This window comes from Meles meles, chromosome 2 (genome assembly GCF_922984935.1).
Source record: "Meles meles chromosome 2, mMelMel3.1 paternal haplotype, whole genome shotgun sequence".
Taxonomy (NCBI): domain Eukaryota; kingdom Metazoa; phylum Chordata; class Mammalia; order Carnivora; family Mustelidae; genus Meles; species Meles meles.
The window spans coordinates 4862038-4881371 of NC_060067.1; the positions used below are offsets into that span (position 1 = coordinate 4862038).

General features: G+C 41.8%; 1 protein-coding gene and 1 pseudogene across 1 annotated transcript in view; one reads left to right on the plus strand and one right to left on the minus strand.

Moving 5' to 3' along the window:
- The window catches only part of MRPL1 (mitochondrial ribosomal protein L1), a 102258-nt gene that overhangs the window by 11000 nt on the left and 71924 nt on the right, over positions 1 to 19334 (minus strand). The window contains exon 8 of the mRNA XM_045996550.1: positions 4884 to 4965. Coding sequence (XP_045852506.1) covers positions 4884 to 4965 — 82 coding nt within the window. The remainder of the gene's footprint in view (positions 1 to 4883; positions 4966 to 19334) is intronic.
- On the plus strand, positions 11136 to 16111 carry LOC123932426 (annotated as a pseudogene).

Genomic DNA, 19334 nt, shown 5'->3' on the forward strand with positions numbered 1-19334 from the left:
GCCACTATTGTTCAACATAGTACTAGAAGTCCTAGCAACATCAATCAGACAACAAAAAGAAATAAAAGGTACTCAAACTGGCAAAGAAGTCAAACTCCCTCTCTTCGCAGATGACATGATACTTTGTATGGAAAACCCAAAAGACTCCACCCCCAAACTACTAGAACTCATATAGCAATTCAGTAATGTGGCAGGATATAATGTACAGATATCAGTTGCTTTCTCATACACTAGCAATGAAAATATAGAAAGGGAAATTAGAGAATTGATTCCATTTACTATGGCACCAAGAACCATAAGGTACCTTGCAATAAATCTAACCAAAAGGTAAAGGATCTGTACTCAAGGAACTACGGAACACTCATGAAAGAAACTGAAGAAGACACAAAAAGATGGAAAAGCATTCCACGCTCGTGGATCGGAAGAATAAACATTGCTAAAATGTCTATACTGCCTAGAGCAACCTATACTTTCATTGCCATCCTGATCAAAATTCCACCAGCATTCTTCCAAGCGCTGGAACAAACAGTCCTAAAATTTGTATGGAACCAGAAAAGACTCCGAATTGCTAAGCAAATGTTGAAAAAGAAAAACAAAGCTGGGGGCATCACATTGCCTGGTTTCAAGCTTTACTACAAAGCTGTGATCACCAAGACAGCACAGTACTGGCACAAAAACAGACACATAGACCAGTGGAACAGAGTGAAGAGTCCAGATTTGGACCCTCAACTTTATGATCAAATAGTCTTCAACAAAGCAGGAAAAAATATCCAGTGGAGAAAAGACAGTCTCTTCAATAAATGGTGCTGGGAAAATTGGACGGCTATGTGTAGAAGAATGAAATTCAACCATTTTCTCATACCATACACAAAGATAAACTCAAAATGGATGAAAGACCTCAACATGAGGCAGGAATCTATCAAAATCCTGGAAGAGAACATAGGCAGTAATCCCTTCGACATCAGCCACAGCAACTTCTTTCAAAACATGTCTCCAAAGGCAAAGGAAACCAAAGTGAAAGTGAACTTCTGGGACTTCATCAAGATCAAAAGCTTCTGCACAGCAAAGGAAACAGTCAACAAAACAAAGAAGCAACCCACAGAACATGAGAAGATATTTGCAAATGACACTACAGACAAAGGGTTGATATCCAACATCTATAAAGTACTCCTCAAACTCAACACTTAAAAAACAGATAATCATGTCAAAAAATGGGCAGAAGACATGAACAGACAATTCTCCAATGAAGACATACAAATGTCTAATGGACACATGAAAAAATGCTCATCATCACTAGCCATCAGGGAGATTCAAATCAAAACCACATTGAGAAAACACCTGACACCAATTAGAATGGCCAAAATTAGCAAGACAGGAAACAACGTGTGTTGGAGAGGATGTGGAGAAATGGGAACCCTCTTACACTGTTGGTGGGAATGCAAGTTGGTGCAGACACTTTGGAAAACAGTGTGGAGATTCCTTAAGAAATTAAAAACAGAACTTCCCTACGACCCTGCAATTGCACTACTGGGCATTTACCCCAAAGATACAGATGTAGTGAAAAGAAGGGCCATCTGTACCCCAGTGCTCATAGCAGCAATGGCCACAGTTACCCAACTATGGAAAGAGCCAAGATGCCCTTCAACAGATGAATGGATAAAGAAGATATGGTCCATATATATTCCATACAATGGAATATTACATAGCCATCAGAAAGGATGAATACCCAACTTTTGTATCAACATGGATGGGACTGGAGGAGATTATGCTGAGTGAAATAAGTCAAGCAGAGAGAGTCAATTACCATATGGTTTCACTTACTTGTGGAACATAAGGAATAACACAGAGGGCATTAGAAGGAGGAAAGGAAAAGTGAATTGGAATAAATCAGAGAGGGAGACGGAAGATGAGAGACTGTGGATTCTGGGAAACAAACAGGGTTAGGAAGGGGAGGGAGGTGGGGGGTTGGGTGAACCTGGTGGTGGGCATTAAGGAGGGCACGTACTACATGGAGCACTGTGTGTGGTGCATAAATAATGAATCTTGGAACATGAAAAAAGAATTAAGATGTTAAAAAAAGTGGCAGGGTACAAAATCAATATACAAAAATCAGTTGTTTCTATACACTAACAACAAATGATCAGAAAGAGAAATTAAGAGAGTAAACCCATTTACAACTGCATTGAAAAGAATAAAATACCTAGAAAGAAATAAAGAAGGTGAAAGATTAGTACATTGAACACCGTAAGACAGTGATAAAAGAAACTGAAGACAATACAAAGAAACAGTCCATGCTCATGAATTTGAAGAATTAATATTGTAAGGATGTACATATGGCCCAAAGTGATCTACAAATTCAATGCAATCTCTATCAAAATTCCAATAATATTGCTCACAAAAATAGAACAAATAATTCTAAAATTTGTATGGAACCACAAAAGACGCTGAACAGCCAAAGCAATCTTGAGAAAGAACAAAGCCAGAGATACCAAGCTTCCTGGTTTTAACCTATACTACAAAGCTACAGTAATTAAAACAGTATGATATTGACATAAAAAGACATATGGAACAGAATAGAGCGCCTAGAAATAAAGCCATACATATATAGTCAATTAATTCACAACACAGGAGGCAAGGACATACAATGGAAGAAGGACAGTCTCTTTAATAAATGTGCTGGGAAAACTGAACAGGTAACATGCAAAGAGGGAAACTGAACCAATATCTCACACCACATACAAATATTAACTCCAATAGGTTAAAGACTTGAAAATAAGACTTGGAACAATAAAACTCCTAGAAGAAAATACATTTGGTAAGCTCTTCGACATTGGTCTTAGCAGGATGACTACAACGGGCAACAAAAACAAAAACAAATGAGACTACAACAAACTAAAAAGCTCTGAACAGCAAAGGAAACCATCAACAAAATCAAAAGGCAATCTGGAGAACAGAAGAAGGTATTTGCAAATCATATATCTGATAAGGGATTAGTATCCAAAGTTTATAAAGAACTCATAAAACTCAGTAACAAAAAAAAATCCAATCTAAAACTGGGCAGAGAATCTAAAGAGACAATTTCCCAAAACACACAGGAGGAAAACAGGCACATGAAAAGCTCAACATCACTCATCACCAGGGAAATGCAAATCCAAACCACCTCACACCTGTCAGAGTGGCTGTTATCAAAAATAACAAGCAAGGATGTGGAGAAAAAGAGAACCCTCATGCACAGTTAGTGGGAATGTAAATTAGGGCAGACACTGGAAAAGAGTATGAGGATTCCTCCAAAAACCACCAAAAGAATGACCATATGGCCCAGCAACTCCACTTTTGGGTATGTATCAGAAGAAAATGAACACACTAGTTTGAAAAGATATATGCACCCCTACGTTCCTTGCAGCATATTTGCAATAGTCAAGATCTGGAGACAACCTAAGCGTCCATCTATACATGAATGAAGAAAGAAGATATGGTGTCTGCACGTGCACATACGCGCACGCGCACACACACACACACACACACACACAATGGAATCCTACTCAGGCATATTAAAGAATGAAATCTTACTACTTGTTGCATTAATGGACCTTGAGGATACTTTGCTAAGTGAAATGAGGCAGACAGAGACAAATATCAATGATTTCACTGATAAGTGAAATCTAAAATACAAAACAAACCAACCAAACCAAACCCCGTCTCACAGATACGGAGAACAGACTGGTGGGCGCCAGAAGAGAAGGGACCAGGTGTGGGGGGGACAAAATGGGTGAAGGGAATCAAGAGGAACAAACATTCAGTTATGAAATAAATCAGCCAAGGGGATGTGATGCACAGAAATAAAGTCAGCATTACTGTGATACTAACTTATCAATTTGCAATGTATACAAATGTTGAATTATTATGTTGTACACTTGAAACTAAAAGGATATTGTATATTAATTATATTGATATACAACTTCGAAAATGGCAAAAAGAGGACACACTGCTTTTAGAGATCTGCTGTTCATCATTTCATTCCTGCCTGTCTCAGAAGGTCCTATCCTGAAAGCAAAATGCCCGTGGAACGTAAGAATGCGCACACGCACAATCACTAAGTACTACGGCCACACCTGTGGCAGCAGAATTAACAAGTGAGGTCTTTATTCACCAGCGTGTTAACTTCCAAGGAAGGTAAAAAATAGCTTAAGATTGGGTTTTAATTACACACTTGGTTATAAGACTAAGCCTGACGGAGTCCTATCATGGCAAGGCTATAAACGAAGAGTCTACTGAGTACAGTGAACCCTTTCTGGGCTGCAGCGGCTGGCAGGGAAGCTTGTCTGAGGAGACGATGTGGCACATAGTGGGACAGTAGGGGTCTGGCTCTGTGCTTCCATCCTACGAAACAGCCTCCACATCTCCATCAAGTTTCACCGTTGTGCAGGAATTACCAGTTTATAAGAGTGACTCTCGTGACATGATTAAAAACTTTGTTCTTTTGAAAAAATAAGTAACATTGAAAAAGACAATTGCTAACGTCAGTGACAAATCTGCTTCAAAATATTTCATAAATGCTTTTAGTTTCTATTTAACACTGTTGCAAGTTTAAGGCAATCAGTTACAATTTTCTTTCAAAGTTAATACTTAATGGTAGAAATAATGGAATTTACAAAGATTTCAGGATTTCCTTACTAATGTTAAAGAGGTCTCCTCTCCAAACAACTACAACTGGTTAATAAGGTCATTAGGAATCCTCTGGATAGTTAAATTTTATTTATTTAACCCCTGAAAATATTGCTGCTATTGTACACTGTTACTTGCTCTTAACTTGTTTTCTTAATATTTTACATTTTTAAAGAATCCCCGAGCTCTAGGGACGTCTACCGCAGCAAATTGCTTACCCAAATTGACTGGTCTGTGCTTACAGACTTCACCGATAACTGCTTGCAGATTTGCAGCTATCTGGTCACTTGGCATATCCAGCTGAAAGAAAGGATATAGAACGTTAATAATGTGAAAGTGAGAAGATAATACAACTTTTGGTAACTGTACCAGTAATTATTTTCATCTGTTAAGAGACCCTCCTGTGAAAGAAAAAACTTCTGTCTCTCTTCTTTTAGAAGGCTACACTCACACGTCTTTACATGTCAAGACTTAATTACCTTATGAAACATATCACAGTAAAGTTTGTTCAAGCTGCTCTACTTGAGATTCCTGATTTCCAAGTATTTTCCCCAAAGCACAACCTGGGCAGAATATACCATCCCCTGATCCCTACATCCAAAGACTCACCGATATTTCCTTTTGAAGTTTTTTGCTACTTTTTTTTTTTTTTTTTTTAAGATTTTGTTTATTTGAGAGAGAGACAAAGAGCATGAGCAGGGAGAGTTGGGGGAGAGTGACAAGCAGGCTCTGCACTGAGCGCACAGCCCAGTGTGGGGCCCGGAGGTCATGACCTGACCTGAGTGGAAGTCAGACGCTCAGCCCACTGAGCCCCTCAGGGAAGTCAGACGCTCAGCCCACTGAGCCCCTCAGGCACCCCTGTTGCTGATTTACTTTTGAAGGAGCATTTTCATAGGAAAATGTTCAGAAATTCATGCTCTCAGGAGTACAAAATAAAACTACTTAACCACACACATTCACACAACACACCCCTGCTACAGGGACATTTCCAGGATGCTATGCTAACACACTATGAAATAACAAATATCCTGCTATTCAATGAAAACAGTAGTAAGTAAATATACAGTGAACACGCCCTATACGTAAAATTCCAGAAGCTAGCTCACAACTGGGAAAAAGTCCTTATGTTTACCATGTTACTCTTCTAAAATATACCAGTTAAAATCAGCTACATTACATCCCAATGTTTAAAGGATTTTACACTTCGCTAAATGCATCAATTTTTTAAAAATTCATGTAAAACTCATAATAGCATAACTGGAAAAAAAAGTCACATGGTAATAGTTGGAAGTTCAAGCAAGGTTTCTATTCTCCAGTGATTCTAAGACCCCTATGAGAAACGTGCTGTGTCAGCATGAAGAGAATTCCTCATGAAAAAAATTATTCTCATTATCACCAGACAACACTTATTTGACACTCGCTTGGACAAGATGTAACACCAAACCCTAAATGAGAAGGTCTGGACATTACTGGAGAATTTTCCCTTAAGCCAATCTGTAAGTGGGAGTTCTGAGAGGGGGGGGAAAAAAATCAAGCAATGCTTATTAATTCACCTTCTCAGTCCAGAGAACTTACAGGCTTTAATCACGTAGTTCACTAGCAGAAAAGGCTACCTTACATTTGCAATGTTAAAAAACAAAACAAAATGAAACAAAAACTAAGGGTATCAACATGTGTCTCCTTTCATTCCTCTCTCAACTGTCTACATTAATCAAATTGTCCTATTACCAACTGAAGCAACCACCACAGCTCTGTTAAGTTCCTTCAGCCTTTGTTAAAGACCTGCAGCTACCTTAAATTTGGGAAAGTAACAGATACAAGAAAGAACAGATGTCCGATATAGCTTTTACTATTTATTATTAAGTTATGCTCTACATTGTTACATTATAAAACATTAAATAATATACTAAACTCAACTATACTTTTGTGGACTTATACTGCCTACAGTTAGTTCAAATAAGATGCTGAACACATGCAACATATGCTTGAGAAATACAAAACAAACAATTTCTCTATGACTTTCATTATTAGAATGACTTCAAGGACTTCATTAAGTTTTAAAATATGTAAAAATGCTTTTAAACATAGTTTACATTTTTGTCCAAATTTCAGCACCTCTAATCTTTAGTATTGTGTCCTCTGTTCAATTTGAAAATATTTATAACCATATTTCATTTTACTTTTTAAGATACTATACAAAATTATGAAAAATCTATATATTTCATGGTTTATATAGTAATTGCGATTACTTAATTGACTGTTGATGCTAATTATGGTCAAAAAGTATGCATGCATTCATCTGTTGATGGACATCTAGGTTCTTTCCATAGTCTGGCTATTGTAGACATTGCTGCTATAAACATTCGGGTACACGTGCCCCTTCGGATCACTATGTTTGTATCTTTAGGGTAAATACCCAGTAGTGCAATTGCTGGGTCATAGGGTAGTTCTATTTTCAACATTTTGAGGAACCTCCATGCTGTTTTCCAGAGTGGTTGGACCAGCTTGCATTCCCACCAACAGTGGAGGAGGGTTCCCCTTTCTCCACATCCTCTCCAGCATCTGTCATTTCCTGACTTGTTAATTTTAGCCATTCTGACTGGTGTGAGGTGATATCTCATTGTGGTATATATACACAATGGAATACTATGCAGCCATCAAAAGAAATGAAATCTTGCCATTTGCGACGACGTGGATGGAACTAGAGCGTATCATGCTTAGTGAAATAAGTCAATCGGAGAAAGACAACTATCATATGATCTCCCTGATATGAGGACATGGAGAAGCAACATGGGGGGGTAGGGGGATAGGAGAAGAATAAATGAAACAAGATGGGATTGGGAGGGAGACAAACCATAAATGACTCTTAATCTCACAAAACAAACTGGGGGTTGCTGGGGGGAGGTGGGATTGGGAGAGGGGGAGCGGGCTATGGACATTGGGGAGGGGAGGCGAACCATAAGAGACTATGGACTCTGAAAAACAACCTGAGGGTTTTGAAGGGTCAGGGGTGGGAGGTTGGGGGAACAGGTGGTGGGTAATGGGGAGGGCACGTTTTGCATGGAGCACTGGGTGTTGTGCAAAAAGAATGAATACTGTTACGCTGAAAAAATAAATAAAATGGAAAAAAAAAAAAAAAAGAAATTCCTGCAAACCAACAAGAGAACAGTAACCCTGATAGAACAATAGGCAAATGCTATGAAAAGGCAATTTACAGAACTTAAACTAGACTATAAAAATGAGAAAGTTGGATTATTCCAGCTGTTGGCAAGAATGAGAAGATGTAAGAAGCCTCAGGCTTCCTAGTGGAAGCTGGACTGACGTCATCATTCTGGCTTGGGTCAAAGCCTGGGTCAATAAAGAACTGTTCCTCTGCAAAAAAAAAAAAAAAAAAAAAAAAAAAAAAAAAAGTATGCATGCACTTTTTTTTTTTTTTAAAGATTTTCTTTCTTAGTTATTTGACAGAGAGAGAGATCACAAGTAGGCAGAGAGGCAGGCAGAGAGAGAGGAGGAAGCAGGCTCCCCACTGAGCAGAGAGCCCGATGTGGGGCTCGATCCCAGGTCCCTGAGATCATGACCTGAGCCCAAGGCAGAAGCTTAACCCACTGAGCCACCCAAGCACCCCAAATTTTCTCAAAACTTGCACAGGAAATGTATTTGGGCTGACAGTAACTCAGGAAACCAACATTTGCGAGCTTCTCTACCTACATCTCAGTTACTCTGCGCTTCCATGGTGCGCTCATGCAATAACATTTTGTAGTCTTACGGAGGTAAGGACAGGCCATTTTGAGATGATATAATTCTCAGTATCAGAGCATAAGACTTGGTATACCAGGAAAGAGAGAAATAAAAAGCTAAACAAAGCTGGGATTGGTGGAGCCTGAACTCTGGCAAGCACTATATTTGCGCACGTGCATATGTGTGCATTTGAATACTACTCATGTTCAGCTAAAGTGACTGCCCACTCCAAGACAAGGTAGTTATTCCTCATCCTGTAGCAGATATGGTTTCAAGAAAAGACTACCTTACTGAATCCTACGTTCTGCTTAACGTCCCTTATTACGTCAGAAATAGTCTCCCAAATGAATATGTACCATTTACATCGATGTGGATGGAACTGAAGGTATAATACTAAGTGAAATAAGTCAATCAGAGAAAAACAAAATATAGTTTCACTCATACGTGGAATATAAAAAATAGTGCAGAGGATCATAGGGGAAGGGAGGGAAAACGGAATGGGAAAAAATCAGAGAGGCAGACAAACCATGAAAGACTCTAGACTGCAGGAAACAAACTGAGGGCTGCTGGAGGGGAGGTGGGGGGGAGGCTGGGGCAACTGGGTGACGGACATTGGGGTATGTGTTGTGATAAGCACTGAGTGTTATATGCAACTGATGAACTACTGAACACTATATCTGAAATGAATGATGTACTATATGCTGGCTAAATGAATTAAAAAAGAAAAAAGAAATGCCTAAGCTGATGAGATGGAAGACTTCCCAGGGTGTCTGGGTGCAGGCTCAGGGGATACAGGTGAGCTCTATGTCTCTCTTTGCTGTGACTCTCAGATTTTCCTCTTTCCATGCAATTCCTAACCTTTGTCTTCAGTTTTTACAATGATGAGAAAACTAAACATTAGTGGTTCCTGACCATTTTTTCAGCCCTTTGAGATGCAGATGAGTGCAAAGAAAACTGTAGCCATGAGTGTCTGACGCGATGATTCCTTTTCCCCAAGATTTTATTTAAATTCCAATTAGTTAACATACAGTGTAATACCAGTTTCAGGTGTAAACTTAGTGATTCGTCACTTACATACAACAGCCAGTGCTCATCTCAACAAGCGCCCTCCTAATACCCATCACCCTTTAACCCATCCCCTACCCACCTCCTCTCCAGCAACCCTTAATTTGTTCTCTTAAGAGTCTGTAGGGGCATCTGGGTAGCAGTCTGTTAAGCATCCAACTCTTGGTTTTAGCTCATGTCAAGATGCTGGGGTTGTGAGACTAAACCCCGAGTTGGGCTCCAAGCTCAGTGCAGAGTCTGCTTGAGGTTTTCTCTCCTCTCTCTTTACTCCTCCCACTTGTGTCACTCTCTAAAATTAGTAAAACTTTTTCTTTAAGAGTCTGTTTTCTGGTTTGCCTCTTTTCTTTACTCCTATGCTCATCTGTTTGTTTCTTAAATTGCACATGACTGAAATTACATGGTATTTGTCTTTCACTTAACATAATAATGTTCTCTAGCTCCCATCTATGCCTTTGCAAATGGCAAGATTCCATTCTTTTTTTTTTGGCTGAGTAATATTCCATTGCATACATTTACCATATTTTCTTTATCCATTCATCAATGAATGAACATTTGGCCTCTCTCCATAATTTGGCTACTGTTGATAATGCTGCTATGAACATTGGGATGCCTGTATCTCTTTAAATCAGTATTCCTGTTATCCTTTAGGTAAATACCTTGTTGTGCAATGCTAGAGGCAGGGTAGCTCGATTTCTAACTTTCTGAGGAGCCTCTATACTGTTTTCCAGAGTAGCTGCACCAACTGGCATTCCCACCAACAGTGAGAAGAGAGTTCCCCTTTCTCCTCACCAACATCTATTGTTTCCTGTGTTAATTTTAGCCATTCTGACAAATGTGAGGTGATGGTTTTGACTTCTATTTCCGTGATGATGAGGATGCTGGGTATCTTTTCATATGCACGTTGGCCATCTGGATGTCTTCTTTGGAAAAGTGTCTATTCATGTTTTCTGCCCATTTTTTTTTTTTTTAGATTTTTATTTATTTGTCAGAGAGATACAGAGAGTACAGGCAGGCAGAGAGGCAGGCAGAGGCAGAGGGAGAAGCTGGCTCCCTGCGGAGCAAGGAACCCAATGTGGGACTCGATCCCAGGACACTGGGATCATGACCTGAGCCGAAGGCAGCCGCTTAACCAACTGAGCCACCCAGGCATCCCATCTGCCCATTTTTTTAAGTGGAGTATTTGTTTTTTGGGTATTTGAGTTTTATACGTTTTGGATATTAACCCATTATCAGATATGTCACTTGCAAATATCTTCTCCCATTCGAAGGCTGCGCTTAGTTTTGCTGCTTCCTTCACTGTGCAGAAGCTTTTTATCTTGACAAAGGCTCAACAGTTTATGTTTGCTTCTGTTTCCCTCGCCTCAGGAGACATTAGATCCCTGGCCACGACCTTCTCGAGTTCTTTCTTTTGAGATGAGTTCCTCTGTCTTGGCATCTGTCTAAGTTTTTGTCTTCTGGGTGTTAGGAAAGCCTGTTATGTTTCCTGAACCTGAGTGTGGCTCTATGAAGAAGAGGTGATATACTGTCCAGGGCCTGGCTCTTCGGGAAGTGTCTCTGGTGTGCTGCGTGCACCCTGCTGCTGTGTGATGGCTGCTCTGTCCCTCAGGTCGGTCCTCTGCAGAATTTCTCCCCGCCTACAGTGGGAAGTGTTTGGACCTTACCAGAGTATGGCGAGTTTCGATGAGGTATGCTCTGGTCAACTTGCTAAAAGAGACCTAATACGATTTCCACTAGAAATGAAGCTTTTGCAGCACTCTACGGTCAGCAGACATGGTACATGTGGAGGTCTGTGCTGGTCTTCTGGGGGAAGGGCCCACTGTGCTGGTCTTGCTCTAGAAAAGTAGTTCCAGCGGAGTCTGGTGGGGGGAGGGAGGGGCAGGGACTTGGTAGAAGCAGGTAAGGCAGCCAGTGTTGGCGCTGCGCTGTTTACTGAAGTTGGTCTGTGCCAAGATGCAGGGGAGGGAAAGGGTACCGTCTGGCTTTGTCCCTAGAGAGAGGGAAGCACTTTTGGAGGGGTGAATGATTGCCCTCATGTGTCACAGGCATTTTTCCATTACTGATTTCACACTGCCTGTCTCTGGGTCGTTTGCCTGCCGGGAGCAGCACAGCACATCCTGGGCTCTAATCTAATCAGGCCTGATGAGTTTTAAAATTCCAAACTTCAGAGACTGGTGTGACAGGGACCTGTACCGGTCTTCTGGGGAAGGGTCGCACTGTGCTGCGACGGATGCAGGTTTGTCCAGAAGGACAGCGGCCCCAGACTGCAGGGCATAGGATTTGGAGCAGGCAGGCTAAACAGGGGGTACCAGTTAGCTGCCCTTGGCAGGTGTCTCTGCACCTCTGCTGAGGGGCAGGAGGGAAATGGCACTCACCAGTTCTTCTGCCCATGAAGAAGCAACGCCTACCTCTCAAGGATGCTCCCCAAAAAGTACGAAGTCTCTCCCCACAGCCCTTAGGCAATTCTCAGAGAGCCTGATTTCTCAGATAGTGATTCTCAGAGAGTCTGCACCAGAGCTGTTTGCCTGCCACCGCTCCAGAAGTGGGACAGTGTCCTCAGGTCTCTATCACAACCGAGCCGGGGAACCTCTGAAACTCCAGTCTTTGAGTCCTGCTGGCTGCAAAAGCCCACAAAATTCAGCCCGTAACCTTTTCCCGAGGCAACAGCTTTGGGAAAGTGTTCTCCTTGTGCTCATGCCTCCGTGCTGCACTCTCTCTAGCCTTTCTCCGCGACCAGGGCTCCATTCCTTCCCCAGCACCTGCAATCTGTGTCTCCCTCAAACCACATCTCAGCACTTTCTACGTCCCTGAAGTGGCCTCTCCTTTCCCTCTTGCTATGCGGTGTGTTCTATCAGTCCTCATGCTGATGTCTTGAGTATTCAGAATGCTACGGTGGTTGTCGAGCTGTAGCTGAGAGATAAGGCAAGCCCAGGGTCCTCTTACCACATCAGCACTTTAACTCCCCCCACTAAGGCAATGATTCTCAAACTTTTAGGGGTTATCAAAACCCACTCCAGGGGCGCCTGGGTGGCTCAGTGGGTTAAAGCCTCTGCCTTCGGCTCAGGTCATGATCCCAGGATCCTGGGATGGAGCCCTGCATCGGGCTCTCTGCCCAGTGGGAAGCCTGCTTCTCTTCCTCTCTCTCTCTGCCTGCCTCTCTGCCTACTTGTGATCTCTGTCAAATAAATAAATAAAATCTTAAAAAAAAACACCTCGCTCCAGAAAACTGCACAAGGCACACAAAAGAATTAGACTATGCTTTCAGGGTCTTCAATGGATTCTCTGTTTAAAAGAAAGGGGAAGAGAAAAGAAAGGCTTCTGAGGAAAGTGTGTCACTTAAAATGGATCCCTAGTCGTTGTACTTTGAGAACTGCTAGACAAAAGGTAAGTCTTAAAATATTTTGGACTAAGGACTACATTGTAGGAAAAGGATTTGACTTAATTTTTTACCTTTTACAGGGGCCTAAAACTAAAACACAAAGGACAACAAGTGAATTATGTACACATGATTTTTTAACAATCACATGATCCTCCTGAAGTGGGTCAGCTGCTGTCTCTGTAAATGCTCTGACAGCCCTTCGATGAATGAGCAACTCTAACTGGAAACTGGAGAGAGGACTGCTCCTGTGGCAAGCACCTGTTAGAACATGTAATCTCCAAAATCTCTTCCAAATGCAATGTTCTTTTTTTCCTTTATTTTTTTAAAGATTTATTAATCTAATAGAGAAAGAGACAGCAAGAGAGGGAACACAAACAGGGGGAGGAGAGGGAGAAGCAGGCTTCCCGCTGAGTGGGGAGCCCAGTGTGGGTCCTGATCCCAGGACCCCAGGATCATGATCTGAGGTAAAGGCAGACACCCAATGACTGAGCCACCCAGGTACCCCACAAATGCAACGTTCTAAGAGTAAATAAAGGATGGCATGGCATACAGTTTCTGTAGATGGGCCAATAGTCTTAATCACCCCGACTCCTCTAACAGTCACAATCAAGAAAAGGAAGATAATCTGTGTGTTTCCTATATAAAATTAAGGAAAGCAATAGTAAGAATAATTGATTGAGTAGCTCTATTTATTGAGTAAATACTCTGCACCAAGCTCTATTCTAAGCATTATGTAAATATTCTCATTCATTTCTCCCAAGAATCCTCTGAGATAGGAACTACACAATGGAGACTCGGAAAACTCTGTAACTGATCCAAGCGCACAGACCCCTGGTAAGAAGCGGCTCAGCAGCTGTCTGCATTAGCTCTAAAGGCAGAGAAATTTGCATCTGAAGACTCACACTATTTACTAGCTTGTGACCCTGGACACAGTTTTTAAGAGTTGGTAACCCTTATGAAAAACAAAGTATCAGTTGCCAGGAAAATACAAATTGTTACAAACATAGGGTAGAAAAAGAGAAAACCAAGTAAAACGCTTCATGGAAAAGAAGATGCATTTAAGTCGAAACATTATGAATTGTCCTCTCTGCCAAATGAATCCTTTACTGCCTTCCAAGCTTTTAGGTGGTATCACCATATAATTCACCTACCCCCTCTTGGCTCCCGCTCTATCCATCGTCACGCGGGGAACTAGTAACAAAAGATGAACAAGATACAAACCTCCCGTTCAAGGAATTTACAGTCTGGTAGCTAAAATACAACATCACAGGTGCCGCTCTAACTTACACGAACAACAGAGCACAAAGGCAGAGAGGCAGAAGTGACTGACTTTGACAGAGAAGGCTACCCAAAGAAGGGGACACACGGGTCTTAACGATGTGCTGAGTCTTAAAGGATGAAGAGTTCTGCGGGACGACGGTGACCTTCCAGGAGGAAGGAGCAGCAGAAGGTAGCATCCCAAGAGGGCAGAACAGGTGACCAGCAGGTGGCTCGCTGCATTTAGCCCCAGTGTTGCCAACGCAAATGCTCACAGTGGCCAGAGCAGGTGGCATGTAGGACTGAGGAGCGCTGGGTGTGAGTACATACACCCACGACACCTGTGCGACACAGGCTGGGCGGAGCTGGACGGTACCACTCCCTGCGGGGGAGGCAGGAAGCGACTGACCACTAACGCACTGCCGCACTGAGGGCTGGGGCCAGAGTTAACAGAATTCTCAACGCGTCAAGAACTAGAAGCCTGAATGTCTTTGTGATATCACCTAGTTTTTAAATGCTCACTCAAGAAAGCAAAACAAAACCATTACCTGGGCCCAGTAAGTATGGGGAACCGAACTCAGCCTGTAAGCTGCCAACCTTCAGCCTGCATCACTGAAAATAACAAGAAATACTGAATTTGAACTCGACATAGTGACTGGAGACTACAGAAAGATTTGAATATAAAGCTAAAGATTTTATTTAGAACTGCAAGCAGTGAAAAACTAATGTTTCTCAGCAGACAATTGGTATATCTGATCTAGGTTTTAGAAAGAATTCTACAGAGAAAGTAAGTAAGAGTTTTCTTTTTGTCAACCTTCACTTCTCTTAGGACGTGGAGAAAGTAAAAGGCAAAAAGGAGAACTCCACAAAGTCGAGGGCAGACTCTCTGGCTGGCCCATCCTAACCAGTATCAGAAGAACCCAAAGAGAAACAGCAGGCTTCTGGTGAACCGAAGTTGCAAAGAACCTCCACGAGTGGGACCGAATGAAAAGAACCTACGAAAGAAGACAAAGCTTCTTGCTCAGAAAAGAAGGCACAAGGCAATGGAAAAGTAAGACTTTGGAAGAAAATCCCAATTCCTCCATTACTTTCTAAATTGGCATCAACCAACATGCTTCACATCCTGTGGGCCTCGTGCCAACCCCTAAAGCTGAGCACCAAAGGCCAGAAACTAGACGTATTTAGGGGAAATCTGCAAATATGCTTACCCCGACCAAGGGAAGAACATTCCTATCACCACAGAGGAGACCAAGATTCTCAGTCACAAATATCAAAGATGGATCGGGGGAAATGTCTCTGGAAAGTTCTGGAAAAAGGTATCTTCTAATGGAACCTACCCTCCTGAAGTGGCTGTACCCCCCAAGAGTGGGGCACTGCCCAGTTGGCTCTGATGCTCCCCTGGAGGGAGTGGCTACCGTACTCGCGACAACTTCAGTCCCAGATGCTGTGTGCCTCTGGGTCCAACTGCAGCCAGGGTGGGAAGATGGAGACAGTGGAATCGCCACACAAGGCCCACGGTGTCAGGTGGGGGGTGGTCCATGGGCGAAGTCGGCCTGCAGATACGGAAGGTTGGGTTCACCTGCAATTTCATGCAGGACAAGTCTGGGTGCCTGAAAAACGGGGGAGAGTATGTCCTGTTCTTGCTACCGGCCTGCAATTTTCTATCCCCATACCTGGAGGACGATACTGTGCCCCAAATGTGTTTGGAGGAATAACGTATTAATGAACAGCCTCCAGCGAACTCACAGGACCAGGAAAAGGGGAACAGCTGTGATTACGATTGATGGTAGAAAGGGAACTGCACTCAGCTCCACGGTGCCACTGACAGAGAGACGGCAGGCTGTTCACACCCTCCACCGTCCTGCTTCCGGGGCGCAGGGCCTGGTGAGTTGCAGACGTTACCCTCCGACACCACCGGGGCACAACAGCATTGTGGGTTGGGATGCAGGGACTCGTATGCGTAACACTGGGAAAGCATTTCAAAATTACTATTTGTTCCTACTCAATTAGATGAAAAAGTCATTCATACTCTGAAACGTCGACCTTTCTGAAATAGAAGTGACCTTGACAGTTCTTTTAAAGTGGGAGCCTGAGCCTCACTCGCCAAGGGGGTGGAGTCGGGAGAACAGGTGTGCTTCTGCACTGGATCTCTCTGCTCCCGAGAGTCTAACTGCTCCCTTCTCAGGCTCATGACTTTGAACTGTTGAGTATTTCAAACCAAAGGGAAAGCTATTATTCTTTCCCAATCCCCAAAACATACTCTTACTACACAAGACTTTTTTTTATGTTGTCTTAATAACCTGAGACCTCTACGGTGTGTCTCTGAGATAAAAACACAGAACGCTTTGCCGGCATTATTTCTCCATACCCTATTATGTATATTTCTACCACTTAAAAATATTTAAGGGAACTTCTGAGTCATAAATTCATAATGTATTGGATTTCAAATGTGTCCATAAAATCATCTATTGTATCTAGGAGGCCAAATGCACTGTGGGCAAATTATTAATATTCATAACTTGGGATTAAGTCAAAAATCATTATTTCTTCGGCATGATTTTTTTAAACCTCTCAAATGAGATAGGATTGAAATACTTAAAAGCTGTACATTTAACATATGTAATTTGATAAGTTTGATTCATTTAAAAATTTTATGTCCTTCCTGAATTCCTGAATTTATAGTTCTGTGGTTCTTAGAAAAGACGGTTGTTTTCACTTGTGTTTTTATTGCAGTTTCCAACATTGTTTTATTGTTGTGGATTTTTGGATTATAAGATTTTCCCCCCTCCAAAATGTATTAGGAGTAGTGGAGCTGGAAACTTTGTAACCATCAGGATGTGGACAGATTTGGGCAAGAATCCTCAATAAATGTTAAAAACTGGAGGAATGTTTGTTGATGAGCAAGATATTTCCATGATCTTGCAATGTCTCTATGCCATTTACTCATTAATGGTCAGAATTTTTCAGTGTAAATAAATAACATACACATTTTATTCTTTAAAAAAAAAAAAAAGAATTCTACAGGAAGGGTGTAAAACAGGAGTTGGCGGGCGCCTGGGTGGCTCAGTGGGTTAAGCCGCTGCCTTCGGCTCAGGTCATGATCTCGGGGTCCTGGGATCGAGTCCCGCATCGGGCTCTCTGCTCAGCAGGGAGCCTGCTTCCCTCTCTCTCTCTCTGCCTGCCTCTCTATCTACTTGTGATCTCTCTCTGTCAAATAAATAAAATCTTTAAAAAAAAAAAACAAAACAGGAGTTGGCAAACTTCCTCTATAAATGGTCAGACAGAAACTATTTTGGGCTGTGCAGGCCAAACAGTCTATGTTGCAACTACTCAGTTCTGCCCTTTTAGCAAGAAAGAAGCCATACACAATACATGAGCGAATGAGTGCAACTGTGTTCCAATGAAACTTGCCGTAAAGAAATAGGTGAAGAGCCAGAAAGAGCTCACAGGCTGGCTTACAGACCTCTGGTGTGAAGACAGACTGAAGGATGTTTGAAGAAACGAATGGGCAAAAACAGCTATTAATTTTTGCTAGATAAAAAAGATTTTTGTTTTGTTAACAGAAAGCTTTGTTGGGTGCTGAGAGACTTCTACTATGTAGCTCTCTACTATGAAGAAGAAACAAAAAAATGTTTTGCCAAGCTAAATATAGTAGGAAAAATGCTTAGTGGCTGTTCTAATAGCTGTCCTAAGCTTAGATATGTGTTTGGAAGATGTTGTATGGGGCTTTTCTGGAAGCTTCTTCAGGACTGATGATTATGTCCTAAATCTGAAAGCAAAAAAGGCATGTAGTACCCTATACTCTAAAGGAAGACGCCAACAATTAAAGGTGCTAAAAAGGTCCTATTATAATCAACATCCAGCTGAGTAGAAGCAAGCCAAGTGAGGAGGCAAGGCTCCAAGAAACGACTCTGTAGAGACAGGGTCACCCTTCAGGAGGGGAAACTAGCGGGCTGAATGTGTGCTATGAAGGACATCAAACCAATAAGGGCTGGCCAGAGAAGTAGCAGTAATCAAAGTGGGGTAAGAAATACAGGTGGGCGGGGCGCCTGGGTGGCTCAGTGGGTTAAGCCTCTGCCTTCGGCTCAGGTCATGATCTCAGGGTCCTGGGATCGAGCCCCACATCGGGCTCTCTGCTCAGCAGGGAGCCTGCTTCCTCCTCTCTCTCTCTCTGCCTGCCTCTCTGCCTACTTGTGATCTCTGTCTGTCGAATGAATAAAATAAAATCTTTAAAAAAAAAAAAAAAAGAAATACAGGTGGGCAAGCAGAGGCGTGTGTCTTTTCTCCCTTATTCCCTTCATCAGGTCTCTCCCCCAGAGAAGTCAAGCCGCCTAGGCAATGGGGTCAAGGTATTTCAGAACTGAGTCACATCACTGCAGGACTCTTCGTGTTTAGAGTGGGAAGTAGTAAGAGTGAGAACTTAATAAAGCCCTCCTCGCTTCAGACCATATGAGCCATACAAGCCCGGTTCCCAACTGCGCAAGGGAACTCTGTGCCTACGAGATTAGAGTCCTGAACTGGATCAAACTGCACTTTTGATTATTGTCAGTTACTGGAATTACGAGATCCATCTAACGTGCCAGAGAAGGGAACAGAGAAAGGAAATCGTACACATGGCTCAGCTAGAATCAGAGAACGGAGGAAACCATTCCATGCTTGTATCCCACTAAATTCAGACTTTCCAATAAAGAGTTACACACTTATACACAGAACTGTATTTCTGCACATATGAAAGACATGAACTTATGTTCACAGGAATGATGTATGAAATGAGAGATACCAGAAACAGTCTAAATGCCCAAGAAAAGGAATACGGTTGAATAAATTATTATATATCTACACGACATTATGATATAACTATTAAAATTGTATCCTGCAAGAATTTTAGTATTCGAGAAACAATATTCAAGGAAAAAGAGAACACAAAAATTAACATATAGTATGACAGCAACGACATAAACAAAAAATACAAGCACAGAGACAGAGCAGTAATGAAAAGTACTAAAATGTTACCAAACGCAATCTTTGAATTTTATATTCTTATACTATTTAGTATTTTTCAAGTATTTTACTATGTACTTGTTAATAAAAAATTAGTTTCAGTTTAGCATTTAAAATTACAAAACCAGTCCTTTATGATGCTACAAATCATAAGGCATACTTTATCTCGTGTTTTTTTTTAAATGAGACTCATTCACAGTAATAGCGGGAGAGCAAACCCCCCCCAACAACC